The 21655-nt window shown below is 41.3% G+C and overlaps 1 protein-coding gene across 1 annotated transcript in view; it reads right to left on the reverse strand.

Annotated features, from left to right (window-relative positions):
* NPHP1 (nephrocystin 1) overlaps positions 1-21655 on the reverse strand; it is a 695982-nt gene that overhangs the window by 257805 nt on the left and 416522 nt on the right. The window contains exon 13 of the mRNA XM_078648761.1: positions 112-222. Within this exon, the coding sequence (XP_078504887.1) occupies positions 112-222 (111 nt within the window). The remainder of the gene's footprint in view (positions 1-111; positions 223-21655) is intronic.

Genomic DNA, 21655 nt, shown 5'->3' on the forward strand with positions numbered 1-21655 from the left:
ACCCTAAAGGGAGACAGCAGAAACACATATTTAGGGAGAAAAGGCACCATAGTGGCAATAACAAATTAGCTTTTCATAGCTTGGCAAGTAGAGTCACTTGCAAACACTTACACTGCGCATATAAGTAATTCCAAGTTCAAATAATAATCCAATGTCTGTGGATGGGGAACTGGATCTGACAAAACAGTCACCATCAAGCAAGCTGGGCAGGATGCCAGAGACCTAAAAAGATATATGTACATATGAAAGCTGTACTGTCATGTAAACGCTTTTTTTTCTAGTTTAGCAGAAAAACACAATAAAATAAATAAACAACAACAAACACAGAGTTTAGTAATAAAAACATTTATATTCACTGTATGTTGGCTTTTTTGGCAGAGCCATTTCAATCTGGGGGAATTCCCAAAAAGTAGCACTGCCACCCCTTGTCGAAGTTAAAAGGAAGTCATCAGCAGTGCAGTAGGATCACCTACAGTGTGAAGGGCAGGTGTCACATTTCAGAAGATGTGTGCAAAGTAAAATTGATATAGTTTGGAATCCTGTTAGAAAAAATACACAACTACATGTTTAAAATCTAATGGTTGAGTAGAACAGGACAGAGGAGAGCATAAAAGAGATGCACAGAGGCAAACAGACTAGCAACGGTAAAATGTAGGTAAGAAACTGGAATGGAAGAGAGTGCAGGAGTGGCACTGTGCTGCAATTCACAGTCAAAAGAAACACCCTAAGCTGATGCGATTATGAGAGCTGTGCAGCAGGGTGTGGTGTGTGATGAAGTCGGGCATATTAAACCAACAAGAACTCGCAAATTCAATCGGTCTTGGGTCTAACACAGAATCGGGCTACTGGCTTTGCCAATGATTTATTAACCGCATACGAACATATCCTTCGTGATTAATGTGCACGCATGCAGACATATGGATGGCAATTTTGCAATGTGTACCCAGTACTGTTTTAGTCACTTAGGGCCTAATTTAGATCTTGGAGGATGGGATACTACGTCACAAACATGACGGTTATCCCATCAACCGTATTACAAGTGCACTATATCTCAAGGCATGTGTATAGAATATCTAGCCCATCCGTCAAGATCTAAACCAGGCCCTTAATCTCCAATTACGATTTTACTGGAACCAATCAATCAAAAGATGGTCCTCCAAGAGGTCACCGAGGTACATGTATTACCCTTTTTGGACTGACCTAATGACTTTGTAAGCAAACAGGCACACTGCTATTTAATAAACTATTTGATTATTTGCCCAGTTGCTAAACACTTTTTTAAAAGGGTCATTTTGCTTCCCAAGATCAAACAAGAGAAATTCTCTATGCTTCATTAGAAATTCATTATCCAGTAAACTGCACTCTACAGCTGGAAGCATTTGCTTTGCGGCAGAGATCACTGTGTATCAGGTGAATTGCGCTATCGTTGTTTGAATCTTTTTTTAACCATATATAAGGCTTTTTGGTTTATTTCCAACACCTTTGTAAAGAGTGCAGTTCAATGAGGGTTCAGAACACAATGTGAATAATATATGATGTATGAAAGCCACAAATATAGTCTACTCTTTTGAGAAGAAAGCCAAGACAGATGTGCGGTCTGTGGATATTACTTGTAGAATACAGTGTACCGAGCGTATTTAAACAAGAAGCAATGGCGGTAAACAAAAACAAGCATTGGCATAGCCAATAGGTCTCGTCTTTGGAACCTTGTGTTTAGCCATGCAACAGTAGTAGAGCGTCCCACACACAATGTGTAATACAGGAGCAGCACAAACTTCCCACACACATCACAGGCAGCAGCAGAGCAAGCTTCAGTCACATCAAACATGAAATATATGCATCATTTGTAGCTGCAATGCATGCATCACAAATAGGGAACAGTTACAGCAGAATGAGCAGCAGTGCAAGCTTCTCAAACACAGAAGAGGTATTTCTGCTGCAGGGAAAGATGTTCTCACATAGCGACAGGTACAGTACAGGAAGCGTTATTGCAAACTATCCTCACACAAACCAGGTAAGACACAGGCAGCATCATTGCACGCTTCACTCACACATATCAGGTAAGAGCAGGGCCAGCACCAATGCAGATGGCACTTAATGTATATTCAGTACATCACAGGCGTCAATATGGAAAGCTTCCTTCACGTAGAGAAGAGGGGCTCTAGAAGCAGCAGTATATGATTGTATACATGTGCTACATGGGCATGATCAGTACAAGCTATGCACACCTAACTCCTATTAATTCAAACTATGTTGTGTTGTGTTGTGTTATGCAGATCTGTAGAGCGCACTATCACCTGGGAGGGTATCCTGGTGCTGAGCAGGTATGAATCTACCACAAAGAAGCTGTGAAATCTTGAATTTTTTTGGGCTGAACATTGAAGATTAATGCCGACAATACTCAAAAACACTGGACAAACCACTAACCTTGGGTTCCGGAGCAGTGTGTTGCCTGGTGTACAGTGCCTTAATGCCTTGTCCAAGGTAAAAGACGCTTTATAAATGCAATTACAATAAAAAATACAGTGCTTAAACAAACACACACCCACCCACACCTATCGTGCAGCATGGACATCAGCAATGTGTGTTTCCATACATCTGCAGCCTGTGCAGCAGCACACGCTTCCCTCACACAGCCAAGTAGAACAAGGGCAGCAGTAGAGCAAGCTTCCCTCACACACAGAGCTCGGTGAGTTCAGACTCCCCATGTAAACAAAAGGGGTTCACCACAACCACTGGTACAGTCGAGTCACTCTCACACACAGTGCCTTCTAATCTTCCTAATCAGCCTGTGTGGCACGAAAATGATAAATCTCAGCCATTTCCGCCCCTCAAAGAGATAAAATGCCTTTTCTGAGGGAAGGGATGCGACTTCCTCTCCCGTGCCCAAGCTTTGGCATTTCACCAGTCACTAGCACATGAAAACTTGTGAAACCAACCTTGGATTTTACCCTCGGTAAAGAAACAAAAAGCACCAGTCGCCCATGATTTATTTTACCCACCACCTTGTCAGGGGCCAATGGAATAATAAGGGTCGTTGTTTTTTTTTCCTGTGGCTGCTGCTGCCAAGATGAGGGCTTCGAAGAACTGTAAATAACAAGTTTCTCTCAAGCTCATCAGAAGAATTAATGGAAACTGAGTTGGGCTCAGGAACAGGGCTGGACAGCTCAACTGGGCACAGGCTGCGGACCAGAGAGCTGCTTTTAAACGTGGTCGTTAACAGTTCACCCTGCTTACACAACCCTGGGGGAACACACACAGCCACTTGGCACACACTTAAACACTTTGTTGCTCTTGCAGTCCTCCTGCAGGTGGCTGGACTCAGTGCAATGTGGCGCTGGTTCGAAGACACCCAGGGTTGGTTTTAGCCCCCGACCACCGCGGCTCTCTCCAGTGACAGGAGCAGTGAATGTGTGCTTTTCTATGGCAGCTGCGGACGGGTTCGCTCACTGTGTAAACTTTCGAAGTCTGCCCCTCATCCCAGGGCTCTGCTGCGCATGGATCCACTACGCTTTCTTAGTACAGTTGTGACTGGTGCAAGTTGCACTCGGGGGAGCCAGCTGCGAAGACATGAACCCACAGAACTTTCTTTGAGCGAACACGGCATTTCAACTCACCAGAAACACACGATAGTTGAGCCCAGGACAAGGGGTCGAGGTATTGAATGTTGAAATTCGGGGAGCAGTTTTGGCGCGCCCAAGCGCGGGTCTTGCTGCATTCTGTGTCTCTGGGCCTCCTTCACGTGCTCAGCGCGTGCACACCCTTCTCCCCCTTTGCCGAGTCCACTGCTCTCCCTTTAGGAACACCCGCCCTTGCATTGGTCGCAGGCACCACCAGCCTCCGGTGTGCTGCTGGTGAAGGAGGAGCCTCGGATTTTGATCTCAGCCCTCTCCCCTTGAAACCACTCCTATTTTTTGCTCTTTAAATGACTGACAGAATTTGGCATTCCCCCAATGAAAGCTTACAGTGTGTGGTTGAGAGTTACAGTGTGTGGTTGCCAGCTCATCAGGTCACAAGTCCTAAACAAGCATTGGCCGCGCGGCAGTAAAGCAGCGCGGCAGTGAAAGTGGCAGCAGGGGGAGGGGGCATGGGCAATTTCCTTTCGGGAGCGTGCGACCATATGGCGCCACCATATGGCGCCGTCCGCTCCCGAAAGGAAATCGGCAAGATGTGCAAGCGTTGCATTGCACTTCTTTGCTGAAAAAGCTCTGCCGATGGCATTAGGTCTCCTCCTATGCAGCGCATGCGCGCTGCGTAGGACGAGACCTAAACAGCATGATAAATAGGCCTGGGCGGTAAATTCCATTCCGCTTGCGGAATTTGGGTAATTTCGCTTTCTGCAGAAAACGCGAAATTGCCCAAAATTCTGCGTTCCGCGGCTTCGCGAAATTTTCTGCTTGTTCGCGTTCTCAAATGCATGTTCGCGAGATATATCCCCCCGAGCACGCAAACAGCGTTTGCGAACAGTAAAAAAGCATGGCGAACAAGCAGTTCCGCGTGTTCTCGGATTTTCTACGTGTTCGCAGAGATTTTTTACCGTTTCGCAGAGATTTGCGTAACGCGATTACGCAAATTCCGCCCACCCCTAATGATAAATGTACCTATATGGGCAATTCACAGCTATGTCATAGAGAAGGTTAACAACATTGCTGCCAAGTTTTCAGATTTCTGATGTGGTTCAATGGTTTCTATGGTTTAAATTTGGATATGAGTGACATTCTAATATCAAAAGTCTGGCACTTTGAATGACACTTTCCCTGCAGCGAATAAAAGCAATTAACTGTATCAGAGTGACTATAACTTTTCTGTTCCTTTATCCAGACATCAAACTGCATTGAACAGAGGACTAAAACTAGTTAATCCAATTGGCTTTGTGAATGCTTGCTAGCAGTATCAGATCAATCATTAGTAACAATGATTATGGTGTACATAAATTGAATTAAACATATTTAAATATCTGAGAATATTGGACTTTGAATTGAAAACTGCAAGAACTGTGGGAAGGATATTGGGCTTCTGAGCATCTCAAGCACACCTGTTCTTTGCTTCAAGCTACTTTAATGTGCAGTTTCTCGCTCTAGAGGCCTCTTATGCCCTTTTTATTCCTCACATCTTTCAGAAATCCTCCATATGCATATCTCACATCTTCTTCCTCTTCCACACTGTCTTTTCACTCTGTCTTTCTACGTTACATCCTTGTGATACCCGCTTCGCCATGAACTCATACACAAAGGCACATACTGTCTCTCACTCTGTCCTTACCTGTAAATACAGCAGTATTCCAACAACTGTATACCGCCTCCACACAAAAAAGTAATTATAATTGTCACATGTGTGACAATCCGTCTGTGCGCTCTGTAGAAGGATACAGAGAGGATGTGCATGTAGTCGAAACAAATTAATGATCCGTTGAGAGGCACTGTGAGGAATTTTCACTGACTTCAGCCTCAACTCCAGAGTAATCAATCGTGCACTATAATGCACACCCACTCATAACCTGAACTCACCCAGATCCCTAGGGGCAACTTTGTTCATAGTATGCACTATACAACAGTTGGATGTTGCATGAAAAAACCTACAGAAGCAGGACATCCAGAAAAAAGATGTATTCTTAGGGAATGCAAGATCAAGAAAAATGTGAAATGTTAACAAAGGTTGCACTAACGACGTGGATTATCGAAGTCCAGGGTTTACCGTCTTTTGTGCACTCTTTAGAGAGGCCAATTACTGGACCATAACGTGAACTTAAACAGACATTTTGAGGCAACTCAGTTAACCTTTTATGCACGGCACAAGAGTCACATATGGAATGGAAATAAACAACAGAAACACATTCGGTAATAGTATATATTCACACAGTATGCAAGATTAAGGATTTATTCAGAATGCAAGATTAAGGTAAATAGCGCTGGATTACCTGGTTGAAGCATTAAAAAATCTACATGGGGCCAATGAGCTGGTGCCCAAAAATCCATGCTGCAGTCTATATGCACTTGTCTGTCTGCTTCTGTGCGAGTGATTTGTCAGAAGCTCAGAATGGAGCAGGGTTGGATTGGGATAGAAAACAGGCCCACGAATCATAATAAAAGAGGCACCCATTAACAAATTAGATAGCTAAACAGGTGGCTCACATATGCATATAAGGGCAGTTTTAAACTTGTAAAGACGAGCTGTATAGGTGTTCTGCAAAGTATGGGAGACTCCATGCACATAGCTTCCAAGGTTTCAGACTGCTTTATGTGTGACATTTCCATAATTACAGTCTAATTATGAGTGACATTCAAAGACTATGAGTGACACTTTCACGTGCGCAAAATCAAACAATGAAGAAGAGGGAAACGTATAAATAACAGAAATTACACCCATTTGAGCAATGAGAAACTTCAAGAAGATCTTAAAACAGCTGCAAAGGACCTGATCATACTGCAGACTGCGACACACCTATTATATCAAATGAAACATGTTGTTTTAAAATACAACAACTATGATGTAAAGATTGTGGCTATAATCAATTTTTTACATTTTATCTCAGACAGAGATAATATGTACAAAATACCGAGAGGTATTGACCTGACAGTAACTGAAAATCATATCTGCGTGACACTTCTGATTTCATTAACAAACTAGACTCCATCAATTTCAATGAAAGCTCGGATTACTTAGTGACACTAGACGTAACATCGTTATACACACAGATACCTCAAACGGAAGGCTTGGAAGTTATAGGTTCCTTTCTAGAGACCAGAGACAAACCAGTAAGAATTCCTACTGACTTCATCCTGGAATTGGCATCATTCGCCTTAAAGAAAAATTATTTTAATTTTAATGGTGATTTCTTTTTTCAAACAGGGGGAGTGGCGATGGGTTGCCCCTTCGCTCCTGAATTGGCTATCCTTTTCATGTCCAAATTCGAAGACAAATTCATTTACGAAGATAACCCTTTCCTTGAGTACATTTCACACTGGAGTCGTTTTATAGACGACGTGTTTGCTGTCTGGACAGGCAGTGAAGAAAAACTGATCAAGTTCCACGAGTGGCTCAACAACAGAACCCAGGAAATCAAATTCAGCATCAAATACTCACAGATAAAACTGGCGTTCTTAGATGTGGAGGTGTATCCTGTAGGGAACAAATTAGCAACAACATTATATAAAAAACCGACCGATCGAAATAAAGCCCTACATTTTGACAGCCACCACCCAAGAAATTTAAAAGAAAATCTCCCCTTCGGACAGTACTTACGGATCAGGAGAAACTGTCACTTCAGAGATGAATATGAACTTCATGCAAACCATCTCACGAAAAATCTAATGGACCGAGGATACCCCAAAAAATTACTGAGGCGGTCCATGAAGAGAGCATGGTGGACACCGAGAGAAGATCTATTAACCAAAAAAGAAAGAAAGCCAATGGAAAGGTTGGTCTGTGTATCAACCTTCTGCCCCAACTCAAACAACTTCAAAAAAGCAATAAACCAAAATTGGCACTTAATTCAAAACCTGGATGAATCACTGAAAGACAAACCTTTGTTTGCTTTCAAAAAGGATCAGAATATTGCCAACCATTTGGTGCGTGCCACTTTACCAACAAAAAAACAACCGTGCTTACGAGCGATGTTGAGTCTACCTCCAGTGCAGGGTCACCACAAATGCGGCACCTGTATCTGTTGTTCAACAACAGAAGAAGGATCGCTGTTCAAACATAGACAGACCAATTGGAAACATGACACATTTACAAATTGTAAATCGCGGTATGTCATTTACGGAATACGCTGTCCTTGTGACATGCTTTACATCGGTAAGACCAGCCAAGAGATCAGGTGCAGAATTATACAACATAAGTCCAGAATCAAAAAAAATGTGGAGACAGCACCTTTAGTCAACCATTGGAAATCACACAACCATTGTGAGGCTGATATAAAATGGACGGTACTATCAAAAATTGAGATGGACCCCAGAGGTGGAGACATAGAGGAGAAACTGTCGAGGAGAGAAGCTATGCTTATTATAAAATTCAATACAGCAATCGACGGTTTGAACGAACTCTCAGAAATTTATAAGCTGTAAACCCCCATGTAGAAATCCTTCTAATGAGTGTTGCCCCACACTACACACCCATCGTTTGAATGATCACACTACAATCATCCCTCCAGCGCCATTCATTGCAACACAACAAAATGCTACCATCACAGAAAAGTATTATATTTAATGTCGGGCCCACACAGGACCAACTTCTACATAAGAGCGCCTTAAAAAACATCCCATGTACACATCAGCTTGCAAAACAAAACTACATCTACCAGAAACTACATCAGCTTGGAAGACAACACTACATCTCCCATAAACCAGCGGGGGATCACGTGTACTTATAACACACACCACACAGGAAACCACGCAAGTCACGTGATTAATGATTCCTGACTGACAGAGGACAACCGATCCGGATTCAATCGGCGGAGAAAAGTGCACAATCTCCCGGTAAGAATCGTTCAATCAAAAGCATGCAAACACGGAGGCTATGCAGACAGGCGAAGGTATTGAATTAAAAACCTCGCGCTTGTTTCCCCACAGTGTACGAACACCACACAGACGGCTGGACGCCATTGAGCATCAGTCCGCCGTACAAGTAAGTCCTGAACGGTGAGAACCCACAATGCGCTTTCTGCCCCAGGAACGTGCAGATGTAAAACTAATGCGCGCTCCCTCAAATTCCTCCACAGAATCAACTGTAACGAAAAATAAAACCCGTTTAAACAAGAATACACGCAAGGTGCACATGTGAGTATGATTGTGAAGCAGAATCAAGTGATCGACCAAGAAACATGGTGTTTGTTTTTGGGTCCTTTTTCACATACTGAATATCGATTGTTGATTATTTCAGATTCCACAAACCCCATCCTTTCCATCTATTGCCACTATTGGGCTAAGGTAAGACTCAAGTTGAGGCTTCCTATGCGCTTACTAGGTGGTGCGTTAATTAGTGATTCTAAAATACAATTCCTCTCGTTTTTGCAGATATGCGGTCCTGATGAAAACACCCCCAAGTTTGGGTGTTTGAAACGCGTAGACCCTTTCACGCGACCTTAGGTTTCTTTGAAGAAATTACAAACAAAAAGTTAATTAAAATCCACACCAAGGTCGCTCTTCTTTGAAATTTGTTTCGAATTCTGATTCACTTTTACCTCAATGAGGATTCTATGTATATTGTGTAAATAGGAGTACGAATGTGATTTCTGAATGGTATGAGTGGGAAAGGTGAAAGTTGTACAGTGAGTTAATTTGTATTTGTTATGTATTGAATCACTATTACAATCTGTGTCTTTTGTGTTCATATGTATACAAAAAATGTAAAAAATGTTTTGATGTTATATAAAAAAAAAAAAAAAAAAAAAAAAAAAAAGTGACATATAAAGATTAATTTCAGACAGAATAAGTAGTCTGGTCTATATAGTGTTTAAATTCACTACATTGGTATGAGCATTTGAGAATTTATACTGCAGTACTGGTATTTTTGTTTTGTTAGTAACTGAAAACAACGGCTGAGTGAACTCGGAAAAAATATGGGCTTTTCTTACAGGTAATCCCCCATGTGTAAAATCCACAGGGTAGGATTGAGTTATTGTAATGATGGTCCAATTCGTAGAGACCCGGATCAGTAACAACATTTGTATTACATTTTACAGATTGCTGCATTGCTATATTGAAATATTTCGTTTTTGAAATCTGAGAACACTCACACAGGTGCGATTGCACAGGTGAGCTGTGAATATCTCTATAAGGCATAGTGAATGTGGTTGTTAGTATGAGAGAGTGTGGGTTTTATCAGTGGCATATAAGTGAAGCACTTACAAAGAATAATGAGACAAGTTGATAGTTAGAATAATGAACTGTATTGTTTATAGATATAGGGTTGAGGGAGTGAACCTTTTTTACCTGTCTATGTTTTTTTTTTAATGTTTCCAGTGTTTGAAATAATGATGCGCTATCAGAAATGTCCATTGGAATACTAGTTGGATGTGATTGCAGCAGCCAGACTTGATTTGAATGTAATAATGCTGTTGTCCATAGTGTCTTAATGCTTTTATGCTAGATAGGTAAAAGAATGTTTTGTTTTCTTTTCACTCTGCATTAGGTGACATCAATTATAAGGAGAAGCATATATAAATTGTTCTGATGAAGGGGGTTGTAAAAATCTAAGATCCCTGAAACGCGTCGACGCCATAGTAAGTGTTAAATTTGGAGTGGTCAACAACATTGGGGCTATAGGAAACAAGAAACTCAGTCTGTCGTTGTACCAAATCTATCTAAATTAACATTAACAAGACAACATTTACTTTCTATATTTTTCTCCTGTGAAGTTGTATGAATTGAACTTGTGTTTTTATTGTTTTTATTAATTGTTTTTTATATATACTTGTACATTCTTATGAATGTTTTTTAAAATATATATTATAATAAACAGCCTGTTTTGATACATTTTTTAATGTACATTTTCCTTGTAAGTGTTTCACAATCTTTGTTAGGTTTAAGAAGAGTATTTGAGATGATTGAACAGACGTGATGTGACTGTTGTATATGTGATACCATTACCAAAAGGGAAACTTTTCTTTTTTACTTTTCAAAATTGATTATAGCCACAATATTTACATCATAGATGTTGTATCGAAAAACAACATGTTTCATTTGATATAATAGGATACCATTTTATATCAAAGTAGAGTTATCTCTGCATCTTTGTCTGCTGAGTGCATGATGGGTGTGTATGTATGAGAATATGTGAGTAGAGTTTGATATGGTGGATGACTTGTTTGTATGTATTAATTGATGGAATTATTTATAATTCTATATTTAAAAACAATACAGTGTAAATATAATGACTTTGAATAATCAACATTTCTACTCTTTGTGCACGGTTTATGTTTCTTCTTCCATGTTTGAACGTGCTTTCAGTTCTGTTTTTGTGAACAGTTGTCTAGGATACCTTTTGAAATTGACAGTGTGATTGCTGCAATGTAGCGCTCTCAGCCATAGCTGAAACGTTTTCCGCTGGCTCTTGAGTGACATTTAAATGTTTTCAGTGTCCTTATGAGTGACATTCCGAAGCCATACGTGTGACACTATGAGTGAGACTTTATAGCAAGAATAACAAAGGTATTACTTCACCCACATTGAGCTAAATTACAGAAATGACTCCTTTTTGTGCAATGTAATAGTCTACAAATACCTATAACAGAGATCAACATCTTTCAATTGCTCATTTAATGGCACTTGCTTACTTCCTTCTTCCAATAAGATCAGCCTGGATTTTTTTTAAAAGGGGTTCTGAAGCATAAACAGAATGGTTATGTGTGTCCACTGCCCTTTGAAAATGTCAAAATAATGTATGCAATACAGTGACAAAATGAAAGGGATATAATGTACAGAAGGCAAAAGACAGAAAGTGCTGTTCTCTTTCAGGCCAGCACAATCACTAAGTGTGTGCTAATCTTGCCCACTAGCAGTGTAAGGTGATGCTTCAAACCTAGGTACAGGGTAAAGGAGCAGTGCTTTACTGAGAGCAACTTCAAATAATAGAAATAAATTCCACCCTGTGAGACTGGCACACGTGTTACCAGAATCAGCTGGGTGCACTGAAGCTGGTCTAGTTGCCCCTACTCTATCTGTCCACTTTTCCTTTTTCTCCTATATGGTCTTTGTCCACTTGAGTTCTTCTTTTTATGAATTCACCTTCTTACTTTCACTTCTTTCGTTTGTTCCACACTTTCTCTCTCTCCTCCATCCAACTATCCTTCCTCGGATTCCTTTTCTTTCTCTTAAGCTTTTTCATTGTTCTGTCCTCTCCCTTGATTCCTCCTACATATTTTCTTCCTCACCCTAATCTACTTCTGCAGCAGTGATAGCTTTGCTCACTATAATTTAGGCGGGCCAGTACGTTGGTTCATGCACCCCAGCAACAAACTGAAGAGGCACTCATAAACAAACATAAAACACTGCAAGAAATACTAACCTTTGAATCAAAATGATCTGCATTTCAGATAAAAAATAAACCTAACCTATACTAAGATGACTACTTGGTCTCCCCATAGGACACAAGCTGAAATGAAATGCCTTTCTGTACTTGAAGTTGAAGGCATTCAGTAAACTTAGTACTGAGCTACCCCTATAATATACAAGACATGCATTGCATTCTTTAGTATCACAGTGCATCTGTTGATTATAATGCGTTTTTATTCCTGTAGAAGCTCATTTAGCCTCTCAAGGATGAAGGGTCTACAGAGAAGATACAATATAAACAAAGGATAAGCATAACACATGGCAACAATTATGTTCCTACAATCTCACAAATTACCGTATCATACAAGACGTATAAGGTTAACATATCATGCAGATGTCTTATTGCAACATAAGGTAGTCTCTGGTTTATTAGGGTATCTTTCCAACAAGCAATGATATCCAATCCTTGTTGAGCCACAAAGTTCTGATCACTGAGGATAAGTTTTGTTGTTGTTTTTGCCTTTTAACGTTTTTAATGCGAGTTCTGTTATTTACTTGCTCTAGTCTGATTTCTCCTGTAATTGAAATGCTTGTGCCTGATGATGGTTTCTGATGTAGACCAATAAGAATGATTGGCAAAAGAAAGGTCTCAAGGAACGTTCCTTGCTAGAAAAACAACGAAGGACTGACCTGATCAGGATTGGGTCTGAGTCGTTCTTCCTGCACCAGGTTGTCCCTTACTTCCGGGATCTCACAAAGAGGGAGGCTCCTAGTGCTGAGTCACTATATCTGGAACTGCAGAGGTGAAATCTGCACCACTCAAGTCGGAATCCTCTGAAGACTAAGCTCATGCTGTTGAGTTTGGATCGTATTTATGACAGGCCGTATCCAAGATGGCTGCTGCCCATGAATTCAGCGATTTGTAGAATTAGAACAGCACTGGAGATGGTTCCTCCGAAGGTGGCTCCCCACTGGGCAAGCTGTCTAAAATCAAGTGAAGGCTTAACTTAAAGGGGCTGATAGGCCTTACATGTAAAACAACTGGAAATGGGAAATAGTATCATCAAGGGCATTCTTACTGTGAGGTTGTGAAATGGGCCACCAGCAGCATCAACACCTACATCAGATCCACAGGACACCTAAGTATGCCAATGGTCCCATTACACTCACTTCTGAGCAAAACACCACCTCTATACTTCCAGAGCACAATACTTAGTACAGCCTCTCCATAACATCTGCCCAAGATTCTCTGATGTTGCCGAATAGGATGAGGGATATTATGAACCCACTTACAGTTTAGTCAAGCTTAAAATGAAAGATTAGGACTAGGATGAAGAGCAGGATACCGGTCATGATACAGAGGAAGAAAACCATGACAGTGAAATATGGGGGTAAGCGGCTGAGGGGAACCTGGCGGCTTGCTAAAGTGCCAGCCATGAGCATTGTACCTCCGTCTGCCTCGTCTTCCCGAGTCTTACTCCATGGTGTCCTGCGCAGTTGTCCTGCGCAGTTATCCAGTGCAGTTTTTCGCCGTTTTTCATAAGACGCAGTTCGCATCTCCCTTCCCTGCAAGGTACCCTCATTAGAACCTTTTCCGGCAGCTCTAGGCAGGAGGAACGAACGGCTGCGACACGGGCTCTCAGTGCCTTCATGCCGCTTCTAAGCTCCAACGGAACCGCCATGCAGCAGCTTGGATCAGCTTCTAAGAAATGGGGGGAAGAGTCAGCACCTGTTTTCCAGCTGTAAATGCATTCTCTGAAAACTCGAAGGTAGTAGGGACAAAAGGAAGGTAGCTTCTTACATCTATGACCCCCCATAAAGGTTTATAACCTCGTTCCTCCAGGAAAACAAAGTCACCCTCCTCTAATAAGCTATTTGATCAGGCAGCTCGCACATTTAAGAAAGAGGAGACAATAGTTACAGGGCGTCCTGCTGACTTCTGCACCACTTCCTCCACCCAGAGAACAGGCAAAAATAGATACACCTTAAGGAATGCTACGTTTGGGGGGGGGGGGGGCACAGAATAGCAAAGCTAATCAGAACCCCTGCAGTACAACCATTTCTCCAGGGGTTAGTCTGGAAGCAGCCCAGATCCAACAACCTTCACAAGTAGTTATACGCAAGACTTCCAAAAGCGCGTCAAACGCATGGAACCTGCTATCAACAGTTCGGGAGAAAGAGTTAAAATCACCCCTTCACTGAGGTCATATTTTAAGATTAAGAACACTGATGGGCCTCAGTCTAATCAGACCGGTACCTACACAATGGAGCCCCCCCTCCAACTCCCTACTGAAGTGGAACCACAGGTCTTACACATCAACAACTGCTTTTCACCCCTTGCGAACGACGAGCTTCTCTATAACCCCTCCGTGGACTGCCCGGCAGTAACCCCCAAGATATGAGTAGGATGCGCTCCAACAAACCTTGCTAATACAGGGGAGAACACATGGAGGGACCAGAGTTCAGTGGGCACAAGTTCGATAGGTAGGGAAAAAGATTCTTTAAATATGGACATTACTCAGATTCTCCACTCCCTTTCCAATGATATCAAAGTAAAATTTGATATTTCAGAGCAGAATCAAGCTAAAATTCAAGAAGCATGTGAGGGTTTAGAGGAGACGCTGGTCGATACCACAGAGAGACTTCTTACCATGGAAGGTTCCCTGGGATTTTTGCAAGAGGAAGTTAAGTCCAATCAGAAAGAGATAGTAGCATTGAAGGCAGGAGAAAAGAAGTTGAGAGACAAACTTGAAGTGTTGGAAAACAATTTTAGAAGAAATAATTTAATGATCCTGAGTATTCCTGAAGGAATAGAGGGTGGACATTTGCAGGGCTTAGTAGTGGATTTACTCAAAGATTTTTTTCTGGAAACAGCAGAATTAGATCTGGAAAACGACACCCAGAGGGTGCCCCGTGACCCTTTTAGAAGATCTTCGGAAAAGGGAAAGCCAAGAAATTTTTGATACATTTCCGTACCTACACAATGATAGAATTAATTCTCACAGCACGTGAAAAAATAGGATTGGTACTTCACGATAAGATCAGACATCACTAAAGCTATTCAAACCCGCCAATGGGAATTAGGAAGGCACATTCAGGACTTGAAGGCTTTAGAGGCAACAGCACAGTTAAAATTCCTGCAGCCCTCAGAATAATGTGGAATAACCACATGTTTAACTTACTCGAGGTATCCAAGGTAGAAAATCTAATTGCTCAGATTAAGTCCCACAAAGACTCATAATAACTTTAAAGTTTACTCTATAGGGTGGAAGTACGATGCTGTAAGAGGGTATGTTGGAATACCCAGTCTGGACCTAGGGTGGGAGGGAGGGTTGGGACACAGAAATGTACATTTTATTGAGCACAAGGTGGGGAGCATTCAGGGAAAAAAACTAAATTAAAATCGGTTCTCATTGGTACAAAGGAAAAGATTACTAGCATGGAGAGGGAGGTCTGAAGACTATCACAGTAAAGAGAATGGGAAACAATGGTCGGCAACATAAAAATACTCTCTTGGAATGTGAATGGCCTATGGGTAAATTCTAGATGAAGGAAGATTTTGGAATTTCTCAAGACTCTTTAATAGTGAGGTTATTTTATTACAGGAGTCACATTTACAACGAGAAGAATAGCAGGGAGTGTTAGAGAGGAACATATGGATTTCCCACCTTGTGTGTCAAATCAGTCCAGTAATATGAAGGGGCTGGCAGTTTGGTACAAGAAGTCTGCTCAAGCCAGGGTGGAGGGCTTTGCATCCGACTCAAGGGGCAGATGGTTAATGAGTTACGCTAAAATTCATAACATAGGTTATGCTTTTGTGGCCTATTACGACCTAAATAGCTATGACCCTTCACCACTTAAGGAAATATATCAACAGCTTCTTGAAACAAAATACCACATCATTATTTGTGGAGATTTCAATACATGCTGGACCCAGTCTTGGATAAATCCACACTTAGACCATCAGTGAACTCTCCTAAAATGAGGGATTAGGTTCACTACCTGATAAAAAAACGTAGCCCTGGTGGATATCTGGAGAATGAAAGCAGGACAGGTGAGAGAATGTATGCTTTTCAGAATAAAAAATTGTCTCACTCTTCCAGAATCAAATATTTTCTGATTGATCAGAAATTGAATAACAGCATTCTCAGTGTGGTACATCAACTGTAACATTTATCTGATCATGCGGCAGTTAAGTTAGAGATATTGGTTGAGGCTCCTCTAGTTAAGACAACGTGGACCCTGGACAGTACCCTGTTAGGGGATCCAGAAATAATAAAAGCATTGAAAGACAATACAGTTTTTTCTTTAAACAAAATGACCACTCCGCTCCACCACAAATTGTTTGGGTTGCTTACAAAGTGTATCTTTATGGGAAATTAGTTAGTATGGCAGCACACAAGAACAGGGCGGGAAAAAACAAAGTAAGGAAAAATTAACGTTCCATTGAAGAAATACAGGAAAATTAGCAGTTAGTGAGTCCAGGCAAGATTTTATAAAAGAGGAGCTACAAAATAATCTGAGAGAAGCAAAGGGAAATGTATAAGATTATTTGTAAGGTTTAGTGAAAAAGAGATGGGAAGTCAGCAGGTTGGCAAACCACAAATATGGGCAAGGATGTGGGAAGATGCTAGTGTGAAGGTGAAACAAGACTTTGTTAGAAATGAGATAACGGAAGTAATAAACAACAAAACAAAAATTAGGTGTACGGAAGATCGAGCAACTGGGGAAGCTTTTTTGGGGTTCTTACAGGATTTATACACTGATGATGTGCAAGTGACACAATTAGAAATAAGAGAATGGTTAAATCAGGACAAAGTCCCCTGTTTAGATATTATTCAGCAGACAGCTCCTAATAAGGAGATCTCTATGGCAGAAATAGATAGTATTATCAATAACTTAAAAAATGGGAAAGCACATGGCCCTGATAGCCTACCTAATGAAGTATATTACATTTTCATCATCATCATCTTACATTTTGAAAGAGGAAATCATCCCCTTCTTTGCTAGCTTACTTAATTGCATATATTCACAGCAAGCACCCCTTCCGCCCACATGGAATGAAGCAGTGATCACCTTAATACTGAAACCTGATAACGACCCGAAAAAACAGGCTTAATGCAGACTATAAACTTTACTCACATATTTTGGCCAAAAGATTGGACAATATGCTAGGCGAGATAATAGATATTAATCAGAAGGGTTTATGAAGGGAAGGCAGCTTTCTGGTTTGACTCAGGACTTGGCGTGCGCAATTGACATGGCTACTGTGGTGGGTTCCCCCTTATTGTCATAATCGTAGACGCCACCAAGCCATTAGACAGAGTTAGTTGGCCCTATCTGTATGAAGTGACAGAACAAAATGGTCTGGTGGTAATTTACTTCATGCTATTCAAAATATATACCCTGCTCCCACAGCAAAAATACTAAATAATGGTTCTCTAACTACTAGCTTCCGCATAAATAGAGGAACCAGTCAAGGCTGTCCGCTCTCGCCGCTATTGTTTAATCTATATATAGAGCCACTTGCAAGGAAAATAAGAGCAGAGCAAAGAATCCCTCCATTTCAATACTGGGATTGGTATGAAAAGGAAGCTCTATATGCAGATGACTTAATAGTCTACACAAGTAATCTGGAGACATCACTACCGGTAATAATGGAATTAGCGGTCAATTTTGGGATATCTGGTCAATGAGAATAAGACTGAGACTATGTCATGGAACAACCCCATCCCTTCTCACCTTAAGCACCTGGATAAAACAGAGATTAGATATCTAGGAATAAAAGTGACAAAGGATCTGGAAAAAATGGTGCATATTAACTTTAGCAGACTTATGCAGGAGACTAAAAAACTGGAACTCCCTTCCTATCTCCATTTTAGGAAGAGCTAACTTAGTCAAAATGACAATTCTCCCTAAAGTTATGTTTATTTTCAACTCTCTGCCTTTATTCTTCAAACAAGCCTGATATAAAAAACTTCATGGTCAACTTAGCAGTTTTATATGGAGAAGCAAGGGTGTGATAATTTCCTGGAAAAAAGTTAGAAAGAAAATAAATGGAGGGTGGAATTGTGCTCCCTGATTTTTAATTGTACTATTGGGCCTTTTTGAAAAAAATTGCCAGACGACTGTTAATGGATTCCCAGGACGTACCAATGAGATATAGAGCCCTAATAAGCAACTTAGGAGAAGAAAGCGGAGGTTTCTTATTTAAATTTGGCCACTCTAAATTCTTTAAAAAATTCAAATTTAAGACTCTAACTTCAGCATGTAAAGTATGGACTCAGGTCTCTGCGTCCTGCTTTAACACCCTCCGCATGATCTTCAAATGGATCCCTCCCGACACGAGAAAAACCGTCACCCAGGCCCTCATCACCAGCAGACTCGACTATGGGAACGCCCTCTACTCAGGAACAACAACCAAGCTCCTGAAACGACTAAAACAAATCCAGAACGCCTCGCAACGACTGAACCTCAACATCCCCCGACGCAGCCATATCACACCCCACCTGAAAGGCCTGCACTGGCTCCCCGTCAACAAGAGGATCACCTTCAAACTCCTCATCCACACACACAAAGCCCTACACAACACCGGACCCACATACCTCAACAACTGACTCAGCTTCCACGCACCCACCCGAAGCCTCCATTCAGCCAACCTCGCCCTCGTCACAGTTCCTTGTATCCGGAAAACCACCGCCGGCGGCAGATCCTTCTCCTACTTCGCCGCCAAGACCTGGCACGCTCTCCCCACCAGCCTACGACAGACTCAGGACCTCCTGGCCTTCAGAAAACTCCTCAAGACCTGGCTCTTCGATCAGCAGCGGTCCCCCCTCCCCCCAGCGCCTTGAGACCCTCACGGGTATGTAGTGCGCTTTACAAATGCAGTGATTGATTGATTGATTGATTGATAGGTCAGACGAATTTTAGAGATACCATACCATAGCTGTATGGCACCAATCTGGAAATCCCCTTTGCCTGAAGGACAGCTTGGCATTGCCGCTGCTAAACCTGGTCTGCTAAGATGGGGTCATCTGGCTGAGCAAGGTGTCCTAATACCATGGTCTGCTTTATCCAAAGTACTAATTATAATCTATCTAGATTTAAATATTACCAGTTGGTTAGCTGGTCGCGAACCTAATTAAACCTAGGGATGGAGACGGAAATCGAGAAGGCATTATTAAATACTCTGAATTACAGAAAGGAGTTCCCAAGGTGGTACTGGGCACTGGCTCAATGAGACAACGGCCTTTTGACTCCTCCGGAGAAATCTGGATGCTGGACATGCCACGCTGTGATGTCCAATACCTATGGCAAGTATCTGCTGCTACACTAAGGTCTTCAGGGATTTCTGCACCACTTAGGAAGAACAATTTATTTGCTGTATACAGTGCTTATTGGTCCCCCAAGAAACTTGCTAAAATGGGAGGAAGTAAAAGAAGATACTGTCTGAAATGCCAATTGGAAATTTCGGATGATGAACACCTTTTTTGGCAGCGTTCAGCTATCCAGTCCTTCTGGCGAGAAGTAGGTGAAGTATTGAAATAAATCCTGGGTTTCGACCTTTAGGTCAGCCTTCCTTTGGTTCTATTTGAAGTACTGGAGGCAGATATTATAGTTCTTGGGAAAGATATGGCATCTCTACTTTTCATATAATTAACTATTTCACGCAGGGAAATCTGTTTAAAATGGGTTTCTGGGCTTCCTCCTACTTGTGCGGGTTGGTTAAGTTTCTCAAGGCACATAGCTAGACTGGATTGCCAGATGGACTCGACCAAGAAAGAAAAAATGTGGGCCCCCTTTCTTTCATTCGGTTCCTGAGAGTACGGCGGTTAGTACCCCCTTGAGAGGTTCTGAAACTATAGAGCTTCTGGTTTCCAATATCATCATAGTCCAAGGATTAAGATACATCTCAACGAGTTGGCGAGACTACTGGTGGCTACCATTAGATTTCTCCTCAATTGTTAGTTGAAGAAGGCTTGTTTTGGATTTTTATTTAAAAATGTATTATGTAAAGAGTTTTGTATAGCGCGAACAAGACCCTTGGGTATCAGAGCGATTTACATTACCTGAGGTAGATTAGAGACAAGTCTTAGATTAGAGAAAAGTCTTGTATAGTATAACGATTCACAGTGATATGGCATCTCTACTTTTCATATTATTAACTATTTCACGCAGGGAAATCTGTTTAAAATGGGTTTCTGGGCTTCCTCCTACTTGTGCGGGTTGGTTAAGTTTCTCAAGGCACATAGCTAGACTGGATTGCCAGATGGACTCGACCAAGAAAGAAAAAATGTGGGCCCCCTTTCTTTCATTCGGTTCCTGAGAGTACGGCGGTTAGTACCCCCTTGAGAGGTTCTGAAACTATAGAGCTTCTGGTTTCCAATATCATCATAGTCCAAGGATTAAGATACATCTCAACGAGTTGGCGAGACTACTGGTGGCTACCATTAGATTTCTCCTCAACTGTTAGTTGAAGAAGGCTTGTTTTGGATTTTTTTTAAAAAATGTATTATGTAAAGAGTTTTGTATAGCGCGAACAAGACCCTTGGGTATCAGAGCGATTTACATTACCTGAGGTAGATTAGAGACAAGTCTTAGATTAGAGAAAAGTCTTGTATAGTATAACGATTCACAGTGATATGACGTAGGTAAGTATACAACCATAAATGGTTAATCACAAAATAAACGGTTAACACAGTATATACAGTGACATGATGTAGATTTAGGAAATAACTCTATATATGGTGTACTGGGACTTCCTGACTGCAAAAAGTTTTTAAGTGTCTTTTCCCGTGCATTCTGTCTTCTTCACTTCTGGGACAAGGATTAGTATAGTACTGATCGCGCCTATCCCCCATACAGCTTCAAAACTATAAGTAACAGGTTAACACAGCATATACAGTGATAAGAGGTAGATTTGGGATAAACCTAAGTGCAAAGGTTTTTAGTTGACTTTTCCTGTGTATTCCATATTCTCCAATCCTGGGTCAGGATTCGTGTAGTACCGGCCACGGATATCCCCAAAAAAGCTGGTGAATTTCTTTTCACTTCCCTTGTTGTATGTCTTGGTTAGAACTATCACCTAGATTCATCAAAGTCCCGTTTTGCGAGTCTGTAATAGCGATTATTAAGGAATCGCTATTACAGACTCGCAAAACGGGATTCATGTACAAATCGCAATTTATTTTGCGATTCCTACAGCTTCCTTATTTACGATTAGCTAATTGCTAATCGCAAATAAGGAATAACTCCCCATTCATTCCTATGGGCCTAAAGGCCCATAGGAATGAATGGGAAGACATATCAATGTGCGAATCGCTATTAGCGATTCGCATTTTGAGTTTGCGATTTCAAGGGTGCAGGGGTGTCCAAAGGACACCCTGTTGCACCCCTGAAATGATATTGGACGCTGGTGTTACGCACTCTTGTCCCAAGGACATGTGTGTGTGTGTAACATACAACTTAGAAAAATGCACTTAAGTGCAATTTTCTAAGTTTCCGCTATTTACCACGAGGTTTGACTTTGCGGTAAATAGCGGCCCAAAATTTAAATGTTTCATGAATTGCATTTAATGAATCTCAAATAGAGATTCCTTAAATGCAATTCCTCGCAAAATTGCGAATTCTATAATAGCGATTTTTGCATTTGGGATGATGAA

Source organism: Lissotriton helveticus, chromosome 6, assembly GCF_964261635.1.
Source record: "Lissotriton helveticus chromosome 6, aLisHel1.1, whole genome shotgun sequence".
Classification (NCBI taxonomy): domain Eukaryota; kingdom Metazoa; phylum Chordata; class Amphibia; order Caudata; family Salamandridae; genus Lissotriton; species Lissotriton helveticus.